General features: G+C 41.8%; 2 protein-coding genes and 1 pseudogene across 2 annotated transcripts; 1 reads left to right on the top strand and 2 right to left on the bottom strand.

Annotated features, from left to right (window-relative positions):
- Positions 1 to 5: 5 nt before the first annotated feature.
- LOC125529468 (cyclin-dependent kinase C-2) lies at positions 6 to 4324 on the bottom strand. Its single transcript, XM_048693878.2, has 12 exons — positions 4016 to 4324; positions 3839 to 3920; positions 3651 to 3741; positions 3527 to 3556; positions 3263 to 3375; positions 3073 to 3145; positions 1805 to 1925; positions 1570 to 1687; positions 1289 to 1428; positions 1153 to 1210; positions 878 to 948; positions 6 to 775 (listed from the first exon to the last, which is right to left on the bottom strand). Exons 1-12 carry the CDS (start codon positions 4123 to 4125, stop codon positions 259 to 261), a joined length of 1524 nt encoding a protein of 507 aa, XP_048549835.2. The 5' UTR covers positions 4126 to 4324; the 3' UTR covers positions 6 to 258.
- Positions 4325 to 4556: 232 nt separating this feature from the next.
- On the bottom strand, positions 4557 to 13626 carry LOC125546249 (ARM repeat superfamily protein). Its single transcript, XM_048710463.2, has 18 exons — positions 13017 to 13626; positions 12416 to 12938; positions 11715 to 11954; positions 11120 to 11208; positions 10488 to 10698; positions 10223 to 10404; positions 9881 to 10117; positions 8825 to 9012; positions 8272 to 8365; positions 8124 to 8180; positions 7911 to 8045; positions 7266 to 7331; positions 6941 to 7054; positions 6141 to 6302; positions 5921 to 6049; positions 5724 to 5825; positions 5319 to 5398; positions 4557 to 5245 (listed from the first exon to the last, which is right to left on the bottom strand). Exons 1-18 carry the CDS (start codon positions 13554 to 13556, stop codon positions 4924 to 4926), a joined length of 3471 nt encoding a protein of 1156 aa, XP_048566420.2. The 5' UTR covers positions 13557 to 13626; the 3' UTR covers positions 4557 to 4923.
- A 5188-nt stretch (positions 13627 to 18814) lies between these two features.
- Positions 18815 to 22043, top strand: LOC125547332 (putative E3 ubiquitin-protein ligase SINA-like 6; annotated as a pseudogene).
- Positions 22044 to 24529: the final 2486 nt, after the last annotated feature.

Raw genomic sequence — 24529 nt, 5'->3', positions numbered from 1 at the left:
ACAGCTTGAATCATAAGGTGATTATACATTTCGTGTATTCATAACATACAAGTTGAATCATAAACGACGCAATTCAATAGCCTGTTGTGCTACAATCTCAGTTTATACATTGATAAAATACAGCTTGAATCATAAAGGGCGTACCTTAAGAGCTGTTGCGCAACAATCACATAAAGCAGAATTTGAACAGCAAATATTCTACAAATAAAAAATACTCCAACTGGAGGGGCGTGTCATCACGACATGATATGACAAATATTATTGCCAGCTACCATACTGCTGCTGATTGCGAGAACCGCCTTGAGGATAGTTCGGGCCTCCTCGACCTGGACCAGACGTGCCATATGGCGGACCACCTGGTGGGTAATTTGGCCCGCCGACTCCATATCCACTGCCAGCACTACCACGTGGACCACTTGCTGCAGGGAACGGAGGAGGTCCTCTGCCTTGCTGAGGATACGGGGCGCTCCCGTAGCCGCTGCCCTGCCCTCCGCGGTTCGGGTTATTATAGCCTGCGCCTTGGTTTCCACCTTGCGGGTACCTGTTAGGCCCTCCAGGTCCTCGAGGTTTTGCATAGTGGCTCGGGCCACCTGCCACAGGTGGCGCATGGCCAGGCCTGATCTGGTGCGATTGGCCTGGATGCTGGATCGGAGGCAAGCGAGAATGTGGGGGAGGATGATTTATTTTTTGGCGCTTTGCAGCTTCCTCTGCTTGCCTCTGCTGCTGACGTTTTTTCTTAGTCTGGAATTCGTGTGATGCTTCATATGACGGCAAACTGTATCATCAGACATTTAATGGTCATGACATAACTTAGCTCACGAAGTTATTAGAAAGGAAATTACTTGGCAGTATAATAAAAACAGTGATCAGAACGTACCTTTTCGGATCACATGGCAAGGGATCAGTCCAGAAATACTCTGCATCAAGTGCCTCCTTCGCTGGTATCCTCTAAACAATTTAAGAGTGAATTTGTTGAGTGAAAAGCAAAGAATGATAAACTTTTATCATACACAGGCCAAAAGAAAGAAAAGGAATTAAGCATTTGATTGCAAAACTTGCCAAATTTGATAAACTTTTATCATACACAGGCCCAAAGAAAGAAAAGGAAATAAGCATCTGATTGCCAAACTTGCCAAATTTGTCATTTTATACCTGAGATGGATCTAAAGTTAACATCCTCTCCAACAGGTCCAGAGCATGCCGGTCAAAACTGCAACGCATAAAAATGTGAGCACCAGCGACATAATACAAAGCTACACAACATAACAATGCCAAGCATAGCACCCACTGTTTAAAGGCATCTTTAACTTTTCTCTTCAATACTCGGGGAGGCTTGAAGTTGTTGTACCATGGCATCTTAGTGACACCAGGCCAGATTAACTCGTCAGGGGTGCCACAAAGCTCGAAAATTTTGGTCAGCTGCTCCGGCTGCAGTAATGCCATATATATAAGATTAAAATTACAAACGGCTATAGCTATAACTCAAGTGTAAAAAGGGGGCTTAAATCACATCAAATGCTTAGATTATACACTTGATGGCTGAAAGCCTCATAACTCATAAAAGTATACCTCATTCTTTCCTGGCAGGATTGGCTTTCCATTAAGAAGCTCGGCAAAAATACAGCCCACAGACCACATGTCAACAGCTGGACCATACCTTGTGCTTCCAAGAAGCAATTCTGGAGGTCTGCACAAAAAATCCAACAAAAACAATGAGTAGTAAAATAAAAGGCAACAAACGAGGCATGCATAAACGAATGCAATCGTGACGACGACTATGTGGGCAGAAGTTCTAGTGCCATACCTATACCATAATGTGATGACACGGTTAGTCAGGTTGCCATTGTGGTCACTGGAGAATGACCTCGCAAGCCCAAAATCAGCAAGCTTGAGGTTACCCTCATTGTCTATCAAAAGGTTCGAACCTGCAAGGAAGCATCAACATATTATCTCAGCAACAGCCAACAAGGTACCTCGCAAACTTTACGAAAAACTCCGGTTGTGATGTCAAAATATATAGAAAGAATTCCTTATTTAACACTATTTTAAATTTCATTTCCCTATTTGACACCAAGAAATTTTTTCTTTCCTGTCTAACACTAAGTCTAAATTTTATGCCCTTTATAACACTTCCGTCCATTTTTGTGTATAACACTGTTAAATTGCACGTAAAAAGACACCTTTGCCCCTCCAGTAATATTTGACAAGTCGCTAAGCTCCCCGAATACATCCCCCGATGGTCCACAAGTCGCTGCGGCGTGAGTAGGAGCTGTGGCACGGCAGGCACGCGACGGCTGGGAGCTGCGGGTTTGGCAGCCGGGACGGCGCACGGGGGCCAGCAGGGTCACCTACGTTGTGCCCTATACCGGCTGGTTGGTCTACACGGCAGCCAACGGGGCCATGGCACGGCACGGTGGCAGCAACGCGCCATTACCGTTCGTCGGAGGAGAATCCATCTCCTATCCAAGGAACAGCAAGGGCTTCAAACATGAACATAATGCTGGGCGGCGCCAACAGTCTGAATATCTTCAGAAGATAATTCTACACACACTTAATTTGTTACACCAAAGTCTGTCTTTTCATCTGCTTGATACTACTACCTATCTTGCGTCGAGGAACAGAAATGGATATAGAATATAGGCGTCGTTTTACTGAGTCGAGAAAGCAATATGTATTGGCATCAGTTACAGTTTTTGATGCTTCTGAATATATGGTCTTTACTTTTACCAGAGCCTGGTTGGTAAGTCCCTTTGTGTGCGTGTGTTATGGGACTGGTGTTGCATGCTAGTCAGCTATGTAGCCGCGGGAACGGCTGCAGGGTCAGGCGAGCTGGTCATGTCTTTTTTTTTCTTCAATATTACTAAAATTTTGGTTACATACCACATGAGGGGCGTAAGTGTCTTTTTATGTGCAATTTAACAGCGTTAGATGGAAAAATGGATGAAAGTGTCATAAAGGGCATAAATTTTAGACTCGATGTTAGATAGGGAAGAAATTTTTTTACAGTGTCAAATAGGGAACTAAAATTTAAGACAGTGTTAAATAAGGAATTCTCTCAAATATATATGATACCTTTGATATCTCGATGCAGCACCTGATTGACGTGGCAGTAGTGCAGGCCTGTGAGCAGCTGCTTCATGTAGCACTGGACCAAGACAAGATCGCGACACACAAGACGAGATCAATCCACAAACAAATATTAAAACCTCATTTGCATCGAAGGGAAAAATAGAGAAGCCACAAGAACAGGTGGTGGTTCTACCTTGATCTGCGGCACGGTGAAGCGCATCCCGGGCCTGTCGGCGAGCCCGGTGAGGTCGTGGTCCATGTACTCGAAGACCATGTAGATGCTCCCCTTATACTTGTTACCGTCGACTATTTTGTGCAACAACAACACGACAAGGTGTCAGACAGGCGTCACAACCTTACAGCTAGAAGCATAAGCAGCACCCACCCCCAAGCAAAGCAAAGCAAAGCCAAAGGAGGCGCTAGAATTGCAAGCGAGAATGGTGGAATCGGGCCGTACTTGGCTTCCCTTGCTCGTCTCGATCCGGGCCTGCGAATTCCTCCGTCAGTTGAGAGAATAGACTACACACATATATATGGTTCAATTGAGGGGATGAGTTTGGGGTTGATTCAGCGCAAAGTACCTGGGGAGGTGACGATCTCCTTGAGCTGGATGACGTTCTGGTGGTGCAGCTTCTTGAGGATCTTGATCTCGCGTATCGCCGTGATGGGGAACTGCAACGGAACCAAAAGCGTCAGGCACAAATACACGCGCCGGAGCTGGCACCACCATCGGAGGGGAGAAGAAAGAGGAGGGGAAGAGAAATCTTACGCCCTCGCGCTCGTTGTCCATGCGGATCTTCTTGAGGGCGACGATCTCGTTTGTCTCCGTCTCCTTGGCCATGTACACCTGCCTGGCGACGGGGAGAGAGAGGGGTCAGGCTCCAGATCCGGCGACGAGCGAATTGGTAGCGAGAGGGGAGAGAGGGGTAGGGTAGGAGGTACGGACCCGTAGGTGCCCTCGCCGATCTGCTCGAGCTTCTCGAAGCAGTCGACGCCGCGGGAGCCCCAGGAGGGGAACTCGTCGAGGTTCAGCTGCCCCGGCGCCGCCACCGCCATGGCCGCCCGCCGGACACGGAGACGCCGCCGCCGCTGCTGCTAGGGTCGCCGGAATCTGGCTCGGAGACGAGAGAGATAGAGAGAGGGGGGGGGGGGGAGAAGAGAAGGGCCGGGCGCGAGGTAGGTTCATGGGCCGCGAGCCCGCGCGGGCACTTGAAGCGAGCCCTCGGCCTCCCTGCGCGGCGGTATCCGATATTTCCTTCCCGGTCTGGGGGGGTTTCTTGATTAGGCAAAAAATACGCAGCACGTGAGACCAAAAAGAAAAGGCGTTTGTCAGAGCAGATTTGTCACCCCTTCATCTCCCCTTCTAGGATGGAAAGCACTGTCACGGTGGTGACGCCGGTCGCCACCCGCCAAAAAACCGACCAATGCACCCTCGGATTTTTATGAAACTGAAGAGCAAACGCGGATTTCTTCGGAAGGCGAGCCAATGAACAAAACAACCAGCCCCAAAATATCTCAGCGATTCTTCCAAGCATAAGCAGCTGGAGCATCCCCTTTCCAACGCAAAAAAAAAAACACGAGGAAGCAAGCAATAGTGTTTGGCGTTCAAATCCTACAGCTCGTTACACAAGTTTACACCAGGCAAAAAATTTCACCGCACAAAGCGGCGCTGTCAATCTACTCTGCCTAACTTTGCACGGGTCTTGGAAACGGGGCTCAGAAACCTCGGCCCCCATGGAGCTTGGCCCGAACACTGCCCCATGGGGTGTCTGGCAGGTCTGAGAAACTCTTTTAGCACCGGAGGCAAAGAATCCATGGCCTTCAGGATGATGGCGAGCGGCTTCATCTCATCTCTCACGATGCCGCCGCGGTTCTGGGCTTCTTGAATCTAGGGGAGTGGCTGGACGGCCCCATCCCACCGCCGCGGCCTCGCGTCCTGTTGAACCCGCCGCGACCCCGTGGCCTGCCTCTGCTGCTCTGGCCGTCTCCTGATTGCGCTTCGGATCTGGATCTGAAACTACCTCTGTCGCCTGATGCTCTGCCGTGCTGCTGGCCTCTGCCTCTACCTCTACCGCCCCGGAAGTGAGGCTTCCCTGCCCCTTTGACGAAGAATTCCTTCTTTCCGGTTGACACTTCGTCTTGCAAAGGCTCCGCATTAGAATCGGCCCATTTTCCTCTGTACACACACGCCAAATGGTGTAAGCAACGGGTTGTGAAGACGAGAAAGGAGGGGCTGGAGGTGGCTTTACCTCTTTGGAGCATGATGCTCGGGATCTTTTGCCTCGGACTGTGCACCATCTGCTGGATTATTATTATTCCCCTTGCGGCCCTGCAAAATTAACGTTTTTATCAAGGGCTCGAGTAACCGTTTTATACGAGGGGGGAAAAGTAACAATTCAAACAAGAGCTCGGCACCTTTGTACTGAATAACTAGTGTGAGTTATATGATGAACTTATGAAGATTATGAGGGAATTAATTCTCACTAAACATTTACATTTGATAAATTAACCCAAAATTGGTGGATATGGATCAATCACAGGCTGAATGTAGCTTGGCCAAAACCATTACAGGCTTAGTGGTAAATTTAGAAAACGTATAGATCACTCTTCTAAACCAAAATTAAGAAAAAAAAAACTAGTTAAGGGAATCTCACCTCTTCAACACTTCTAACAAACTCCTTGTACTTTTCAGGTGTAACTAAGTCAATAGCATCAAATCCACATTTTCTGATCAATATTTCCACTATTAGTATAACCTGCATAAAAATATCAAAACACATCTTGTTAAGTGCACCATACAGAACATACAAATGGATGGAAAGTGAACCATGGAACAATTGCACCAACTAACCTTCCCTTTGAAATGGTGCTTTGTAACAGATGACATTGGTAATATGCCAGTCATGATATCTGCTTGCAAACCCAACAGTTTTTCTGATTGCAAAGATGTTACCAACACCTTAACAAACCCCAGAGATGCCTAGATTTTTATATAATAAAACAAATCAGACTCTTAGATGACAAGAAAACTGAAAACAACCAACAGGGAAGACAGAAGACACAGAACCCACCTTAATTACTTCAATAGCTTTATTTTGCAGCAGAACTAGGACTGATGGTATCAAATTTGGAACTTCCACGCAGAAGTCAGCGTCAGTGTATATAAGCAATGATAATGCAGCTATTGCTCCGCTCACTATGTGAGGAGACGGACTAGAAAGATATCCCATCACCTGAAAGTTAACGAAATTGATGTTTTTCAATGTTTCAACAATGGAAATCCTGCATATGAGAACAGACTAATGCTCCTGCCATGTGGAACTATATTGCTTACTTACAACTTTACATAAAGCAGACTTTCATAAAATAACTACTGAATCTAAGAAACCATATAGGTATGATAGATCTCTACTTGGGTATGCAGGTTAACCATTTACAAAACATCACGGCAATGGTCCAACATCATCGCGATGTTCTCAGAGTAACAAGATTGCTCTGCTCAAAAACAGACTAGATATCTTATAGACTGTATGCTTTCAGGTATCAATGCTGCAAAACTACAACTTAGTTTAACATTTTCCACAAGAATTGTTCTTGCATAGACTTCATGCACAAAGCATCAGTAAATTTATAATCTATGAAAGGACTTAATGGGTGCAGTAATTCATAATACTATCATTATTGGTATAAATGGAGAGAACAGGTTGCTAGATTTCTTTCATGAAAGGCGAAACAAACATTTAAGCTACAGTGGTTAGGAACAGGAAACAAGAAATAATTGTCTCCTCAAACATGGTGGCACCATACTTCTGTGCATCAAAGAAACATAGGAAAAATATCTCAAGAGCAGAGAAGAAGTTCGTTAGCTAACCATTGTGAATAGCCGTTGAAGATCTGAATCTCCGTTATTCAATTCAGAATTCCTCAAGATAGTACTAATAGCCAGGAGTACATCGTATGCTAGTCTTCTACTTTCCTTCTTAGACTGCATTTGAAAGAAAACAGTGGGAATGAACCAAAGCAGTCAATGGCAGAAGATGAAGAAAGAATCTTATCACGTGAGCTTTTTCATGGCCTTGCTTTTAGTCGGTATAAATTTATCCTTGTATAAATGGTGATGTCATATGTATGACATGATGTTAGCAACCTAATACACAACTGATAATTGATCAAAATATGAGGGTAGGGTAACACACCTTCAATGCAAGTATCAACTCATTTAGAATCAAGAATGCCTTCTTGCTTGTGCTCTCTTCATTAACCTTCAGAATGGTAGAAGTTAAGTAAAAACCATGGCACATGATTCAGCAAGCAGGATGGATGAAGCATAGAACTAGACTAAAGTAACACAAGAAAACATGCATGCAGTACTGCAGTCAAAGAACATCATGCCAATGTTTGATGCTCTCTTGGTAGAAGGTGCATCCAATGTTATGGCCATTGGATGAGTTAGCCTGCTAGCTACTTGGGTATGACTAGTATTACAGAAGATACAACTAGTAGTAGTGGCAGCAGGATAGGTGAACGTGGCGAAGATGGACAAGGAAGCCTTGTAGATTACAAAAGGTCGGTCTCAGAGCCTCTCTTATACGTCAGAGATGAACCCTGCCGCTATATTTGCCTTATTCTCAGTGTTTCGGCCTTTTATCCTAGACAATTTGTCCCGCTGTGAACCAAGGTCAATAATATCCACTTTGCAAAACTAAGACGTTGTGTTATTATGTGCAATGGAACATTAATAGATGAAGGGTGCACCTCTAATTAACAAGTATTTGTGCTCTTATGGTGCTCACTGCTCAAAGATTTGTAGTTGCATTTTTTTATAAGTGCAACAGCCATACCTTAATCATGTGAACCAACAGATACTTGTAGCATACTAATTGACCTTCTAAAACTGCATTGTTAGAATCTGGCTTTATTCCATGAAGAAGCATCATTATTTCATCCAACTGGGCTAACGAATATTCATGGTGTTCCTGAAAGTAAAGGAAGGGGTTAAAGGCGAACAAATACATCTCAAATCTGAAAGTTGCATATGATGAACTCATGCTGACCTTCAAAATTGTGCTTAATGCGAAGAGAGCTTTGCTCTCACATGACTTGCTGCTATCCTGAGGAGAAAAGATTGGTAATATGAACAATGACCTCCCTACTAACAGTTGGACATTGGGGCATAATAAGAGCAGAGATTAGCAAGGATACCAGTAAAGAAGATTTGATGAATCCAAAAAACAAATCAAGAACATCCTCATCAGCAGCTTCAGCTAGTGTTGAAATGAGTTCCATCAGAAGTGACCTGCACAAGCAAAATCATAATCATATATCATGCACAACAAGCTTCCGGATGGGATGCATTTATGTGTTGGCTACCACATAGTAACCACACATGAATACATGATGATGCATATAATCACATAAGAAACTTCCTATATACTATGTGGTAAAACACCCAAAAAAAATCCGAGTTTCGATGTCATGATTGTTCCATGAGTTTTTTCTTTTTTTGGAGAACGGCGTCATAATATTTTTTAACTGGATGGGAGGATCGCCCTGGTAGGTTACAGATTAACAACATTGATTTCCTTATAAAATTATGGCTTGTAGGTACCTATTTACATGGTAGAAAGTTCTGACACTGCTGAGAACCTGATATTTTGGTTTTCACTTACTTTGTGTTTTTTCTACAGAATGCTTAACCTAGACTAAAAAGATCAGACCTTATAGATGGGTAAGGAACTAAGGATAAATAGCAAACCTCTTATTATTTATCTCCACTGTTGAATCAGTATTCTCTTCGCCTTTTCCATCTACCTCATTTGCTTCACATTCTAGATTCTCTGGTGTCGATGGAGTATCTTCCAAACCACATTTTTTAAGTAGTGAAAGAAAAAGGTTACAGATGTTTGCGCTGCCAGAAATTTGAGCCAGGGATCTCAGCGCATCCTGTAAAATGACAAAGATAGCCCGATAAATATCACAGAATGTATGGTCTGAAAAGGAGTGTTGATAACCATTGCGAAGTAACACAGGAATTGTTCAACCACGCTGAAGAAAAGCAGTGGCCCATAAATGCTTGTTTTCAAACAAAGGTATACGCTTACAAGTAGCTACAGATCTTGCCAAAAATGCATAGTGCGGCAAAAACTTTCAGGGTAGGAGAGCTGGAGGCATACTGTTGTCCTACAGAGATTTGAGACTAACATGTGTGAGAACCACCTTACACAAGTCTGCACTTAGTCTTTCAACAACAAGGTTTAAATCATGTGCACGGCATACACAGGAAAAAAAAATAGAACAACCATTAAGTACAAGAAAACTATTCATTTAAGCAGAAACAAAACTCCATGCATGAGTTTTACATTACATGTTGTAAAGCAATTCACACTTCATAGTCATGCGACTGTTTAGTTAATACATAGTCATGCGGCCACTTAATTAAGGATCCGTAAGGATAGGCAAACAGGACCCCAAAAGGTCCTCTTTTCTCCCCCATTCACAATGCACTTAGTCTTGCATCTGCATGAAACTTAAAGCTCAGCCTATGGTTTCAAATTTCAAACTGAACGAGCATACATGCCTCTAATGGCCTCTCTTTTCAATGACAAAATGTTTCCTAAATCTAACATCTTTAACAGGCATCCATGATCCATGCATCTAACATGCACGGATTAATCGAATCATAAATGTTTGTCCACAAGCATGAGATGCTGTTTCAAAATGTGCGTATGCAACTGAGTCAAGTAGTTTGGAGAAATAAAAAAATTATCAAGAGAATCATCTGGTAAAATAAACAACTGAGTAAGTGATGCACCTTTAAATGAGCACGCTTTTCTGATGATTCAAGGAAATCATCTGCAAAAGTGCAAAGAAGATCCACAGAATGTGATGCCAAGACTTTCATGCTTTTACGAGCATCTTTTTTAGAGCACCGTTGTAAGCTTACACAGCTTAAGTTACTAGTCTTTGAGGAGAACAAGGCTGAAACTTCTGCAGGGACTTCTACGTCTTCATCACTGCTGCTTAATCTTCTAGTTCCATCTATAAGTTGCTGGCGAACAATAGATAAATTGTTTGAGAGAAGAAATGAAGCAGTTTTGTAGTATACGAGTCTATAAGATTAAATATAAGAAAATCGCAGTGTATAGAACTAAACCTGCAGGCCTTTACTAGCGGGTTTGTAGAGACACCGATCAGACTTCAGCATCTCTAGCAGCAGTTTGGACAAGGAACCAAAATTCTGATATACATCAGACGGATAGCGGCAGAAGGCAGGAAGCAAATTCCACAATTGATCACTCCAACCTTGCAATTCCTTACATTTCCGTGCTTTTTTGGCTGAAAGAATAAAAGAAAAAATCATGAAGTTGTATAACAGACTAACATATGAATTTAGCACCTATTGAATTGATTGTCTTTACCCCTGCTTGAAGCCTCTCGCAAAGATTTTGCTAGTGGTACAATGTACTCTAAAAAGTGTTGTAGTGAGGCCCCATAAACATACTTGTTTAAAATGGGTACAATCCACATATTTGAGCATGTAAACCAAGCCTCCTCAAAAGATAGTGGAAGTAGAGAATGAATTTTATCTGGCCCCATAGCAACTATTGCTGCCCCAATGCACTCCTCAACCTGCGAATGTGACAATAGAAAAGCTAAGCTAAATGGAAGGTTAAAAATGTGAAGTGAAAATATGTGTGGATTAAATATTGACTATACACTAAAACATTATGTCCTGTTATTTACATTTTGCACTACAAGGAACTCAAGGAGAACATATCCAGTGATAGCGCTCTTTAGTGAAATTGTGATACCAACGACGAATTGGTGCCGGGAATGGTGATAAAAAAATCAGGAACAAATTTATAACATCAACACAGTATTATCCTATCATGTGAAATTTACATGTTTAGGGAAAAAAAATAAAATCTGCAGAAAAACAAGAAAAAGGAGAAGACATGCGATAACATTTTAGGGTCACAAGAGGTGATGTACATACAAAACTAAGATATTCCCTTTTTTGGACGTGATAATAATCTAGAAATGGACTTACATTCTTCAGGTGTGGTTCTTTGTGTATTTTCGAACCAAGCCGTGACAAAGTTAGTAGGATATCTTTCATAAAGACATAAGAACTCTCCCCTGCAGACGAATTAACAAATACCAAAGAGTTGATGAATCTAAAGTGGTGATGTGTAAAGCAGGGTAATATCAACATAACAGTTATATTATGACAAAATGGAAGAACAGTTATGCGGAAAGGGTACACAATGCATGAAAAAATATGGCAGGATAAAAGGTGCTCGGAGAGTTTTGTCAACCTTCCATATGTCTGAACAGTTTGCTAGGTAATTGCAGCCTTGCAGGAGTAAATACTAACTACTTTAGCATTGCATTTGATTACCTATTGTAGCACCATGTGTGCTTATTTGTACTCAAAATGACAAAAAAAATCCAATATATATGCAAGAGATAATATTAAAGGCATGTGCTGTTCTATGTAGGGGTAAACCATGTTAAAGAAAACAAACCTTATAGAGTCAGGGTAACTACTACTTAGAATTTAAAAGATTCTCTCAAATGATTACTTATATGATCCAATTATTAAGGCAGGAGAGATGTTCTTGTTGAAATAACTGAAGACGTACCGAGTTTGAGAAACATAGCCAAGACAATTTTTAACACATTTTGAGGAGGAGAAGCACACTTTCTAAGTTTTTTATTGATAGACAAACAGATTGATTTGATGGCAGCCCCATCGATCGAATCTTCAGCATCACACCCTGATTCCTTAGTCACAAAAATACTTTGGTCGACATGAGAATAGATGCACTGTATTAACAGTTCCGCTACATCTTCAGAACATTTACTGTCCAGAATTAGATATCCTGCCAAGTTGAGAAGCATGACAAATAAGTTACGTTGGTAAGTATTACAATACATATGTGACATAAGATAAACCCAGATACATCTATCACCAATGCATAAGTGTTGAAAAGGTCAAAGATGCTAATCAACATGATTTACAAAAATCCCCATAAATATGTTCTCACAGGTCATACACCTTACATAAGGACTGCGTGCAAACTTTGAACAGATGAGCTCTCAAAGGCAACCCAAAAAACAAGATGGCAAGTGCTAACTTTCATAACTGAGCAAAGAGATAAGTTTGCCCCCTAATGCACCCATGAAACATAACACTGGACAAAACATCGTTGAGGACTACTTGTTCAACGAACACCTAGGTATGTCAACTGTAGAGTCATGATTCTTTTAACTAGCCATATGGATATTTATAAGAAGCTCACTGCATCAAATCCTGACGCATGAAAAGCAAGAAGATGCAAACCTGAAGCTGCCTCGAATGCAGACGGAAGAACCTTTGTCCACAATTTTGGGCAACCAACCAGTTTCCCTAAACAATTTCTCATCAGCTGTAATGCTGCGGTGATGGTATCATCAGGCTTCTTCTCATCGTAAGGCAGGTAAGCCAACACTAAGGAGATGAGCTTCTCCAACTCCGACTCAATATTCTCAGCCTTAAGATGCTCCAACAAGGTCTCCATAAGCCTGAGGACATGCCTTGTTAGTGGGCTAAAACGGGGTCTCAATAGCCGATAAGCACCCGAGAAAACCGTCTTCCTTGCCTTCTTAGATAGATATGGAATTAAAACTGCCACCGCGCCTAGCATATGAACTGCCTCCGTCTCCTTAGCCTCGGAAGCGTCTGAATCCAACTTGGCAAGACTTCTCACCGACAAAATGTGTTTCTCAAACAAGTCGATTGCAGAACTGCTAGCTTTCTTCGCACAACCGGAACGCTCCAAGTAAGAAAATAGCTTCTCCACGCTCTCCTGCGCGCATCTTCGTACCTAGCAAAGCGAGAAATGGCATGCACATGAGTGTGATTTCTATATCAGCAACAGGAACTCCAATCCTGGCTTCCTCACCTTGGCCCGCTGATCCACAGAGGCAGCGAGGAGAGCCTCCAGAGGCGCGGCGACAGCGCCCCAATCGGCTGCGGCGTCGAGATGGAGGGCCAGCTGGCCGAGCGACTTGACCACCGAGCGCACCGTGCCGGTGGGGAGCTTGGAGGCGTCAGGGGAGGCGAGGAAGGCGGCGAGCGAGGAGGCAGGCTCGGAGGCGGAGGCCGGCGGCAGGGAGGAGATGTGGGGGATGAGGATGACGAGGAGGGACGCGAGGGCGGCGGCGGCGGCGGGGTCAGAGGGGCCGGCGGCCCGGAGCGCGGAGACGACGGCGGGGAGGTAGGACTCGGCGGTGAGGGGGCGCCCGTCGTCGGTGAGGATGGAGCCGATGGCGGCGGCGGTGGCGAGGAGGTGGCGGTGCTGCGCGGAGGCGGAGCGGCCGTAGCGCGCGGTGAGGGCGGCGCAGACGTCGCCCGAGTAGTCGTCGAGGGGCAGCGGGGCCTGGGAGGGCTCGTCGGCGTCGACTTCGGCGGCGGCGGCGGCGGCGCTCTGCTTCCGCTTCATGGCGGCGGCAAGAGGGAGAAGGGTTTTGGGGGATTTTGGGTCGGGGACAGATTTTTGCTCCTCTAGGGTTTAAAGTTTGGGCTTAATATGTCAAAGATGAGGCGACTAAACCATATTTCATCAAGTTTCCATTTTCATTTGTGTTTGAGATTCAGATGGGATTTATCCAAGTTTGAAGATTCAAGAAATCTTGCCATGTTTTGACGAGTTCAAAACATATTTTGACCGGACTTCAGAAAGAAGATCAAAAAACCAACACAGTAAATGAATTACACATGTTAAATGTGAAATCTATGCATCGAATGATGGCAAATTTGGCTTAGTTAAGGCCGAGACAAATTCATGGGGAGGAATGAGCCGTGTGAGGTATGATAGGGATAGCAAGAAGTAAAAGCATCTTCAATCGGACTATCCGCTTTTCTTTACATGTTGGGGCAAATAGTTTGAGAAAAAAACATCAAACCAGACCCCTATACCAAGTCCATTTGTCTAGCTTATTCAGCATCCCTCGTATGTTATGTGGGCATGGCTTTCATATCAGATCGATCCACATTGGTCCACCCTAACCCACATAAATCTAAGCATCCCCTTGTCTCGCTTTAAGCGGGACCTTAAAAAACCCTCGCATCAAGGCAGCTTCAAATGGGCCGGGCCAGATGCGATATGGGCACGGCTTCCAATAGATCGGTCCATGTTAACCCATCCTAACCCACATAAACCTGAGCGTCCCCTTGTCTTGCTTTAAGCGAGACCCAGGGAAACCCTCGCATCAAGGCAGCTTAGATGAGCCGGGCTATATGCGCTGGAGGACACAGCATTCGGGATTTTTTTCCTGTTTTTATTTCATTTTTTGTTTTGTTTTCCTTTTTTTTACTTTTTTTACACTTCCGAAAAGTATAAACATATATATTACAAAAATATACTTAACATAATGTTTGAAAATTATTAATCATGCATTTGGAAAATGTTAAATGTGTATAGAAAAAATATTGACCATGTATACAAAAAATATACAATGTGTGAAAAAAGTGGATCACGTATTTATAAAATGTTAATCAAACATATAAAAATGTTAAATGTGTATAAAAATGTTGACCACGTATTTAAAATAGTTTAACTTGTATTTTAAAAATGTTAAATGTGTATAGAAAAAATGTTGAACATAAATTAAATAAATTTTATTCTAAAATATTAAATATGTATAGAAAAAATGTTGTTCATATATTCAAAAAATTGAAACTTATATTTGAAAAATGTTAAATGTGCATAGTAAAAATGTTGACCATGTATATTCAAAAAAATGTGAAACGTGTATTTGAAAACTGTTAAATGCGCATAGTATAAATGTTGACCATGTATATTAAAAAAATTGAAACTTGTATTTAAAAAATGTTAAAGGTGTGTAGAAAAAAAGTTGATCATGTATTAAAAAAGTCTTAAAATTGTATTTGAAAAATGTTGACCATGTATTAAAAATGTTAAACTTGTATTTGATAAATGTTAAAGGTGTATAGAAAAAAGTTGATCATGTATTAAAAAAGTATTAAAGTTGTATTTGAAAAACGTTGACCATGTATTAAAAATGTTAAACTTGTATTTGAAAAATGTTAAATGTGTATAAAAAATTATTCATGTATTAAAAAATTTATTATGGTATTTGAAATATGTTAATAAAGCATTTGAAAAATAAAAGTATTAAATATGTATAAAAATGTTGACCATGTATTAAAAAAGTTAATTTAGTATTTAAAAATGTTAAATGTGTGTAAGAAAAAGTATTAGATGTATACAAAAAATGTGTATATGAAAATAATGAAACCCGAGAGTAAACAAAGAAAATTGTTTAAAAATGAGAAAGAAAGAAACAAACAAAAATAAAAAATGAAGACAAAGGGAAAAAAGAAAAACCCAGTGAAAACCAAGAAAGAAATAAAGAAAACTAAATAAAAACAATGAAAAAAAGAAAGAAAAGAGACAAACTAGTAAAACCGGAAAAAAGAAAAAGAAAACCCCGTGACAAACAAAAAGAGAAAAGAGAGAAAAAAACAGAAAACATGTGGGAAAACCGCCTCCATTCGCATCAAGTACGTCTCGCCCTGACTAATTATCACAAACTAGACGTGAGCGTAGTGGCTAGCAGCGCGGGTGATCTCCTCGTAGAGCATGGTTTGATCCCTGCAGCTCTCTCCTTTTCTATTGTATTTTTTTAACCATTCGTGATTGGGCCAGCCCGATAACGCTTCAACGAGATATCGTATTGCCTCGCTAAATGCGAGATATAGTCATGACGCATAAAACTCACCCTATCCCATCTCAAACCAAATCCTAGCCTCGCGCACTCAACCACTCTACTTTCCATCCTCTCTCTTCCCCATCATCTCTCCTCGCCACCTTCTGTCGCCACCATGGCAGGATCAGGCAACGGCTCCTCCTTTAAAGCTAACCCCAATGATTGGGATGCCATCAACATGGAGTCGAACGAGGAGTTGGCCATCCATTTGGCCCTTCACCGGGCCTGGATGGATCGGGGCGGAATCTCTAGCTATGCGCCCTTCCTGGTGGCCACCAGGGCTCCTCCAACTTCGTGCCTGATGGCGGCGGTTCGTCGCGATCCACACTTGTCCAAGCTGCTCGGTGGGGCTCTTGAAGCTCCGGGATGTCACCTTCGGCTCTTGCTCCTCTTGGCCGGCGTTGAGTGTTGGTCCCGGCACCTCCAAGCCCGCGATTGCGACAACCCGAGTCAAAGGCGCGGGCAATTTTTTGCGTGAGGTAGGCGACTCTGGTCGGATCTAGCCACTCTATTTGCGGCTCTTGCAGATCTACACCGGTCCCTGCATCGTTCCTTGACCAAGGCCGAGATGGATGTCTACTGCCACCGCCTCAAAAATGTGAAAGCATTGCAGCTTGTAACCATGTTTGTTGCTTGCCGTATTATAACCATGTTTGTTGTCTTCTCTATTTGTGCTTAAGTCGTCTTATCACCATGTTTGTTGCTTGCATTTGCTAGACTGAGATGGAAAACAAGGCCTCTCAGCCTACAGATGATGGTCATGAATCGAACTATGTGACCGAGGCTGTAACTGAAGTGCTTGCTAAGCACACTAAGAAGCTAAGGTTTCTTCAGCATGTGGGGATCCAGCATGTCCATCTGAGATCAAGCGATAGCAATTGTCAAGCAGAATTGGCAAAGAGGGGCAATGTCGAGCTTCGGGCGCTTGTTAACACCTTGACCAAGCAGTTGAAGGAGTCTGAAGAAGCAAGGACCATGCAAGACGAGGAGCACAGGAAGAGAGATGAGGAGAACTAGAAGAAGCAAGCTGAGATGGGTGCAAAACTAGAGTTTTTGCTAAGTCAATTGCCATCAAAATCAGCTCAAGGGTAAGGTGTTTGTCCAAGATCAACCGTTTTTCTCTACTTGATGCATGGAAGCTATGTGAATGTGATATACTACTAGAACCTACCTTCTTATTTTGTAATGCTTTTGTTGTGCAAATTGCACACTATTGGATGCAAACTGGTTGCATTTTGCTGCTCCATGGTTTGTGGATGTGGAGATGTAAGCTCAATGTTACTTGTGCTTTTTGTGATGTTGTGCCTCTTTTCTGTATTTGTGATGGATCTGGAGATGTAAGCTCAATAGGCTTGGAACACATTTTGCCCAAAAACACAAAGAAGGGCCTTTTTTAAGGTGAGAAGGGTCGGGTTGGGTAGAGTAAACACTAATGGGCCGAATGAAGTGGGCCTTGAAACACACTCTCCGGATAAAGAAAAAACACAAGTGCGCGTAATTTTAATGGGCTGATGTGCATATTGAACAAGTAGAGATGGCCAAGGAGAGAGTAAATGATTATGGGCCGGCCCAAAACGAACGGGTCAACCGGCTGCGGTAAAATGGGCTCATAGGCCTGGCCATACTAAAATAAATGGGCCAGACTATATTGGGCCAAATGCTACATGGGCTTACATGATGGCACGTTAGGCCCACGCTGGAGCCACGTCAGCCCCACGTTGGCACCACGTCAGATCGACGAAGATGCCACATGGGACTCGTCTTGCTACATGTCATGTAAATCAGTGACGGAATAGTCCGTCAGAGAGGACCGGGCCTTGGGCGGGCTGAACGAGCCTAGAGTTAGATAGGTGACGGAAATAGACCGTCATGGTCCATGGCGGAAACCAAAATCCGTCAAGGATGTGCGGGTTGGCAAATTATGACGCGATATACATGTCGGATTTCAGGACTGTCACGTGCAGCCATCCTTGACATTTTTTGGCACATCTGTGATAGACCTTGACTGTCAGAGATTAACGACTTTCTTGTAATGACTCTTCTGAAGACAATCCCCAACCCTGTAGGAGAGAAGGGGAAAAAAATTGTCCAAGCACAAGAGAATGCTAGGGAGGATGTGGAGCGTGCCTTTAGTGTTTCTTCAATCCCGATGGGGCATCATTCAGTATCCTTCTAGCTAGAACTTGAAGCACCAAGAAGTAATGAGAAGTGATGACTGCTTGTGTGATCATGCACAACATGATCATAGAGGAAGAGTATCCGGATGAAATATATGACCAAGGGCTTGAACATGGAGGAGCGGCAACGTTTATACAGTTCATCGAATTTTATCATTAAATGCGTTATTGGGAAACTCACATTCCTTTTTTTCCAAGAAAACTTTTGATCTATTCATCTTCAATCATGGCGATACAACGGACACCAGAAATAATAAAATTTACATCAACTGCAAGATGATTTGGTTGAGCATATGTGGGCTTACGTTGGCAACCAATAGATGTATCAACTATTTTTTCTTTTCAATGTATTTGTGACAATTAAAAAAATGGGCTTGTAAACTACGAGATATTGTTTGATTGTGAAACTATGAGATATTTAAATTTGATTAAATCATGTGAACTTACGGCAATTTTTTAATATGTAGGCAAAAGAGCAAAAAATAGGCCACCGGTCGAATGAAAATGCGGTCGTGTGTTGAGCACCGCCAACCCAAACACGAAAAAAAGCAAACACGTCATTTCAAACACCAAATAGACAAAAAGCGGGCAGGCCGATATGGATCCACGCGTTGGAGGTGCTCCCAAAGAGATTTTCTGTGTGCACACGAAAGAAAGCCATGCCAGGCAGGCTTGACTTAGACTTGACGAGGTTTTATTTTAAATGAAAGCGTTTTTTTTACTCTAGATACTTTTGTGTGTGTATGGAGAACGAATGAGTACTCCTACTAGTAGCTGCTGGAAGTGGGAGAGACGGGGCAGAGATAAAGAGAGGAGCTGGAGGGAGAGACAGGAGAGGCGGCTTGACTCTGGTCGCGCCGCCCACCGGGAAGAAGGGATGGGAGCGCAGCAGCAGCAGGAAACGAATGGGAAGGAGTCGGAGGAGGGTGGCGTCGGCAAGAGGAGGAAGGTCGCCACCGACGTCACCATGGACCTCGACATCCTCGAGTGTCCCGTCTGCTTCCTCCCCCTGCGCCCTCCCATCTTCCAGGTAATATCCCCTGTGTTTGATCTCTGCTGATGCTACTACTCAAACCCTACCAGCTCCTCGTGGACGAGGACGATGCTGATTTCCCGTTTCTTGGTAACGTATGGAGAATTAGAACGAAATCAGATGCACACATTAGGCCCAATGCCTCCCACACACAGAGAGAGAACGCTATGCTATATTCTCCAGCTTTTACAAGTCCGTCAAAAGATTCAATGAGGATGAGCAATTGTAACAGTACTAGAAAAGCTTATTTGCCATCTAATGAGGTAGATTTGATTCAAAGTTGAATATGTGTACAGTCTGAGAAACGTTTAAAGATGTTCTAACCAATGTACGCTGCCTATCCTATTATGTTTGAGGAAAGTGATACAATATTAGGGAACTAGCAAGGTGACCCGCGCATTTGCGCGGCTAGATTTACTATGTTTTGGTGTATTTGTACTAATTCCTCTCTTAGCTATTTGCTCATAGTCAACCACTGTTCTTAATTGGCTGTTACATCGGCACCAAAATGTCCATCGACAACATCATAAGTTTGGATTTTGTTACAAATATTTCTGTTGCTAAGTTGTTCATGAGGATTCTGGTGTGTGGCAATGCAAGTTGGGTGCTCTTGAGGTGGAAAAGACTCATGCAGAACCATAGACCAACTGTACTAATTTTGAGTTTTCCCTCTTTTTACTTCACCTCGTCGTCCCATATTATTCATGTTTCCATCAATTGGTTGTATGATTTTATCCATGCCTTGTGCATAAATCTTAAGTTATTTTCGTACAGCCATGACCCATGCCATCAATCACTCTTTTTTTGTACATTGTGCTGGTATTTTCAGTTTGAAATACGATTATTGGTATATGCTATCTAAATTTGCAGAAACATTCTCTCTCTCTCTCTCTCTGTGTGTGTGTGTGTGTGCGCGCGCGCGCGTGTGTGTTTGTGTGTGTATTCTCACATCATAGATTATTCTCTGTGATTATACCCATATTATTTTGCTATCACATATATTATATAGCGCAAGTTAAACAACTATATAATACATACTCGACATCTATTTGTTAATTTCAACATTAACTATTTGCACAACAAAAACGTTTTACTCCTTTCATATGATACATCGCTCGTGCTTGTTGTGCATTGGAATTGATATTTCTATTACTTTTACAAACCCGATATAATGCATGCATGCATTGGACATTTTTATTCTTCCAAAGTTACCATTTTTCCATTCCGGGCGAGCAGCCATCATGAAATACGCCAGAGACTGACAATTTTGTGAAGTACACATATAGACAGAATATTTTCTTATTTTAAACGGTGAAACATATCTCAATTCATCTTTGTCCTAGTGAAATGGTAATCAATGTGATTTTTTAAGTTTAGCTATTTACAGAATTTGTGAAGTAAAGATACACATGATTTTTTATTTTTAATGATGAAACATGCGTATATTTTCTTACGTAATACGAATTAATTGTATCCAGTAGATACCATTTTGCTAAGAAGCGAATGAGCCCGCCAAAGTACTAACCAATGACAACAGAGTGATGTCATCTATTTCATTATTAAAATGATAGAAATAATAAAATTTATTATTTTTAATGATGAAGTTATTTAGATGTTTTGGCCTTTATCCTTTTCTTCATGGTCCATTTTAAAAAAAAAATAGTGTGTTCCAGTTCTCCAAGTAAAAAAGACTTTGTTCTCTACCATATAATGCCGCATGCAAAGAGACTGAGTTTTAATATACTCTAATTCATAGCCGTATTTTTTAATTAAGAGGTACATAGGCGTGTAAGCCTTGGACTCTAAGTCATGGTCTATTTGTTTTTTTCTATGAAATCACTATCGTTCTTCTAGTAAATCACAACCTTTCTTTCGAGCTCTTTTTCAACTGTTACATCTTAGCCGTTCATTTTCTATCGTTTTAATAATATACTTCCTCTGTTCCATAATATAAGAGCGTTTTTTACACCAATGTAGTGCCAATAACGCACTTATATTATGGGACGGAGGGAGTAATAGATAGATTTCTGCGTACCTTATGCAAATTAGGCAGTCATAACGATTGTGTATCATTGCTGTGGAGAAGCCACAAATTAGGGAAAACTATATTGTACTGATTCAAGCAATGACATACTTCTATTTTTATTCTATTTTAGTTGTATCATGGTTATTCTATGATGTTTATTCATATGATGTTTATTCATTTAGCTGTATTTTATTCAGCTAAAGTTATTAGCACATTTACTGACCCATATGTAATGTTTTGTTGTTTTTGATCCTCAGTGCACCGTGGGACATACCATATGTTCGTCTTGCCGTGACAAGCTCCGAGACAAGTGTTGCCTCTGCTCCCTTCCCACAGTCTACAATCGCTGCCACATGGTCGAAAGATGGTTGAATCTATCAAACTTGCTTGCTCCAACAGTAGTCACGGATGCACAGCAAGGATAGCCTACTACCAGAAAGAAGAGCATGAGAAAGGTTGTCAACATGCGCCATGTTTCTGCCCTGAAACTGGCTGCAGCTTCAGTGGACCAACCAAAGTGCTCCTGGAGCATTTCTTAGTTGAGCACGATTGGTGCCATGGGGAAAAGGATCTTAGGTACGGCAAAACGTACAGGACCAAGACGTTGCTGGGAGTCCGGGGACCAACTGTCTTGATGGGTAATGACGGGCACCTCTTCCTGGTCAACATGACAATGGAGTCCCTCGGCGGTGTCATCTCAGTTTGCTGCGTTGAGCCTCACATTAGTGGATCCAGGTTCAAGTGCAGGATGGCATTGTCGTGCGGCGAACCAAGCTACTCCCAGACTACGGAGTTCCTAACGAGTAGCACTAATCTGCGTGATGGGTTTCCTAAAGACTGCTTCCTGTTCCTTGTGCCAAAGGTGTTGCTTGGAGACACCGGCACAAACCCCACAGCCACGGTGTGTGTGACCCTCAAGCCACAGTAAGCACCATGTGAAGTGATGACGCGCCTGTGTACATACCGCTCCCGTGTAGGGTTGGGTTTTACAAGTAACTAGTTCTTTTGAGTTGCTAGCTGTCAGCTTTTGGAGGAGGCACTAGTGTTCTTTTGACATGTCTCAGTCATCGATTGACATGCGCTGTTTGTACTCTTGGCAATGTTTTGCTTCAAATCGCCGAAGTGAACGACGAAGCTACATTTCTGAAGCAAACATGTATGCCATGTGTGTCGAAACTTCAGTCAAGTAGGCCATGTTTTGCTTGGTTAGTATTTGAACTTTTATTGAACCATCTTTATGTACGATCTATCTATACATTATTGATTTGGGGCAGCGAAAGTCGCCTTAGGCTTCCCTGGCGCAAACGTGCAGTGCTCTTGACCCTAGATTACACGGCCATGTTGCAAACCTAAATCCTGCGATGCTGCAACCCAGGAGATAAGATAGCCAAATACACAAAAGATGATGCAACCTAGAAGTGAAGCAAAGCAAGAGCCATGTCGAATGCCACCCTGCTGATACAATGGACAACACAAAAGATGATGGAATTGAAAGAGGGTGTTATCAATGGGGAAGTTTCAATTTCGCTGGTTTTAACTTAAAAGCCCGACACATTGGATTGGCTGCTAAAACAGATGAAATTGTTTGGATCCATCACATTATACTATCAACTGGATGAAGCAAATATTACAGCAGTTACTGGATGCCACTGGATGAACCAAATATTACAGCAGTTACTCATCCAGTACACCAATGCAAGCTGGGTGGAACTCAGCACAAAGTGCAACTACTAAGGGCATCTCCAACACTGACAACCACCAGCATCCGTCTAGACCGTGCTATTCGGACCCATTTTTCCATCCAATGCGGTAAGCCATCAGTCCGTGGACCGGTCCGGATGTCCTTTTTCTCGCAAACCAAAAAATGTTAAAATTGCACTCAAATGTTAAATGTGTATAGAAAAAATATTGATCATGTATTCAAAAAATGTGAAACTTGTCTTCGAAAAATATCAAATGTGCATTGTAAAAATGCTGACCATGCATATTGAAAAAAAATATGAAACTTGTATTTGAAAAATGTTTAATGTGTATAGAAAAAATGTTGACCATGCATTAAAGAAGTTTTAAAGATGCATTTTAAAAATGTTGACCATATATTAAAAAATATTAAACTTGTATTTGAAAAAACATTAATGTGTATAAAAAATGTTAGCCATGTATTAAAAAAAGTTAAACTTGTATTTCAAATATGTTAATAAAGCATTTGAAAAGTAAAAATGTTAAATATGCATAGAAAAATGTTGAGCATGTACTAAAAATGGTAATTTGCTATTTAAATTTTTTAATCAAGCATTTAAAAAAGTTAAACATGTGTTAGAAAAATGTATTAGATATATACCAAAAATGTATATGTAAAAATAGTGAAGCCCGCGAGTAAATAAAGAAAATTGTTAAAAAATGAGAAAGAAACAAACAAAGAAAGAAAAAACCAAGAAAGAAATAAAGAAAACTGAAGAAAAACAATGAGAAAAGAAAGAAAAGAGGAAAACTAATAAAACCAGATAACAAAGAAGAAGAAAACCCTGCGAAAAAAACTAGAAAACAGAAGAAAAAACAGAAAACCGGTGGGAAAAGCACCTCCATTCGCATCATGTCTTGCCCTGACTAGTCATCATGAACTATGTGTGAGTGTAGTGGCTAGCAGCGCGGGTGATCTTCTCGTAGATCAGGGTTCAATCCCTGCAACTCCCACCTTTTCCTACTGTATTTATTTTAACAGTTTGTGAATGGGCCAGCCCGATAAAGCTTCAGCGAGATACCGTACTATCTCACTAAATGCGAGATATAGTGACGACGCATAAATCATACCCTATAGTTTGTGAATGGGCCAGCCCGATAAAGCTTCAGCGAGATACCGTACTATCTCACTAAATGCGAGATATAGTGACGACGCATAAATCATACCCTATCCCACCTCGGACCAAATCCTAGCCTCACTTCACTCGACCACTCTACTTCCCGTCCTGTCTCCTCCCTAGCCTCTTCCCTCGTGTCACAGCCCTAGAATTTGCCTGTAGCTATTTACCTAAGTGAGCATCATGCATCATGTCTAAATTCTGAAAGTTGAATTGAGGTTGGTTGAAACCCTCATAAATCACTTCAAAAATAATCAACATTAAAATCTTTTCAAAGAAGTCCAAGAAAATGTTCCTCTTAGTCTCTGAAAATATTGGCAAGAGGTAAAACTCAAAACAATATTTTTGGAATCTCAGAGATATTTATTTTGGGCCTTTGAATTAATTCAATAACTATTTGCATTGGATATATATTTTTTATATAAATAATACATGTCCAATAATTCTGGAACATTTTATGTGGTTTGGGATATTTTAGTTCTAGTCACATATTTATTTTCAGGATTTTATAAAATGATTTAGTATTTTAATTAAATCAAAACAAATGTCAGAAAATAGAAAACAGAACTAAAAAAAGAGAGAGAGAGAG

Source organism: Triticum urartu, chromosome 3A, assembly GCF_056163025.1.
Source record: "Triticum urartu cultivar PI428250 chromosome 3A, HENAU_Tu73, whole genome shotgun sequence".
Taxonomy (NCBI): Eukaryota; Viridiplantae; Streptophyta; class Magnoliopsida; order Poales; family Poaceae; genus Triticum; species Triticum urartu.
The sequence above is the reverse complement of the archived record's forward strand: the minus strand, read 5'-3'. Positions and strand labels throughout refer to the sequence as shown.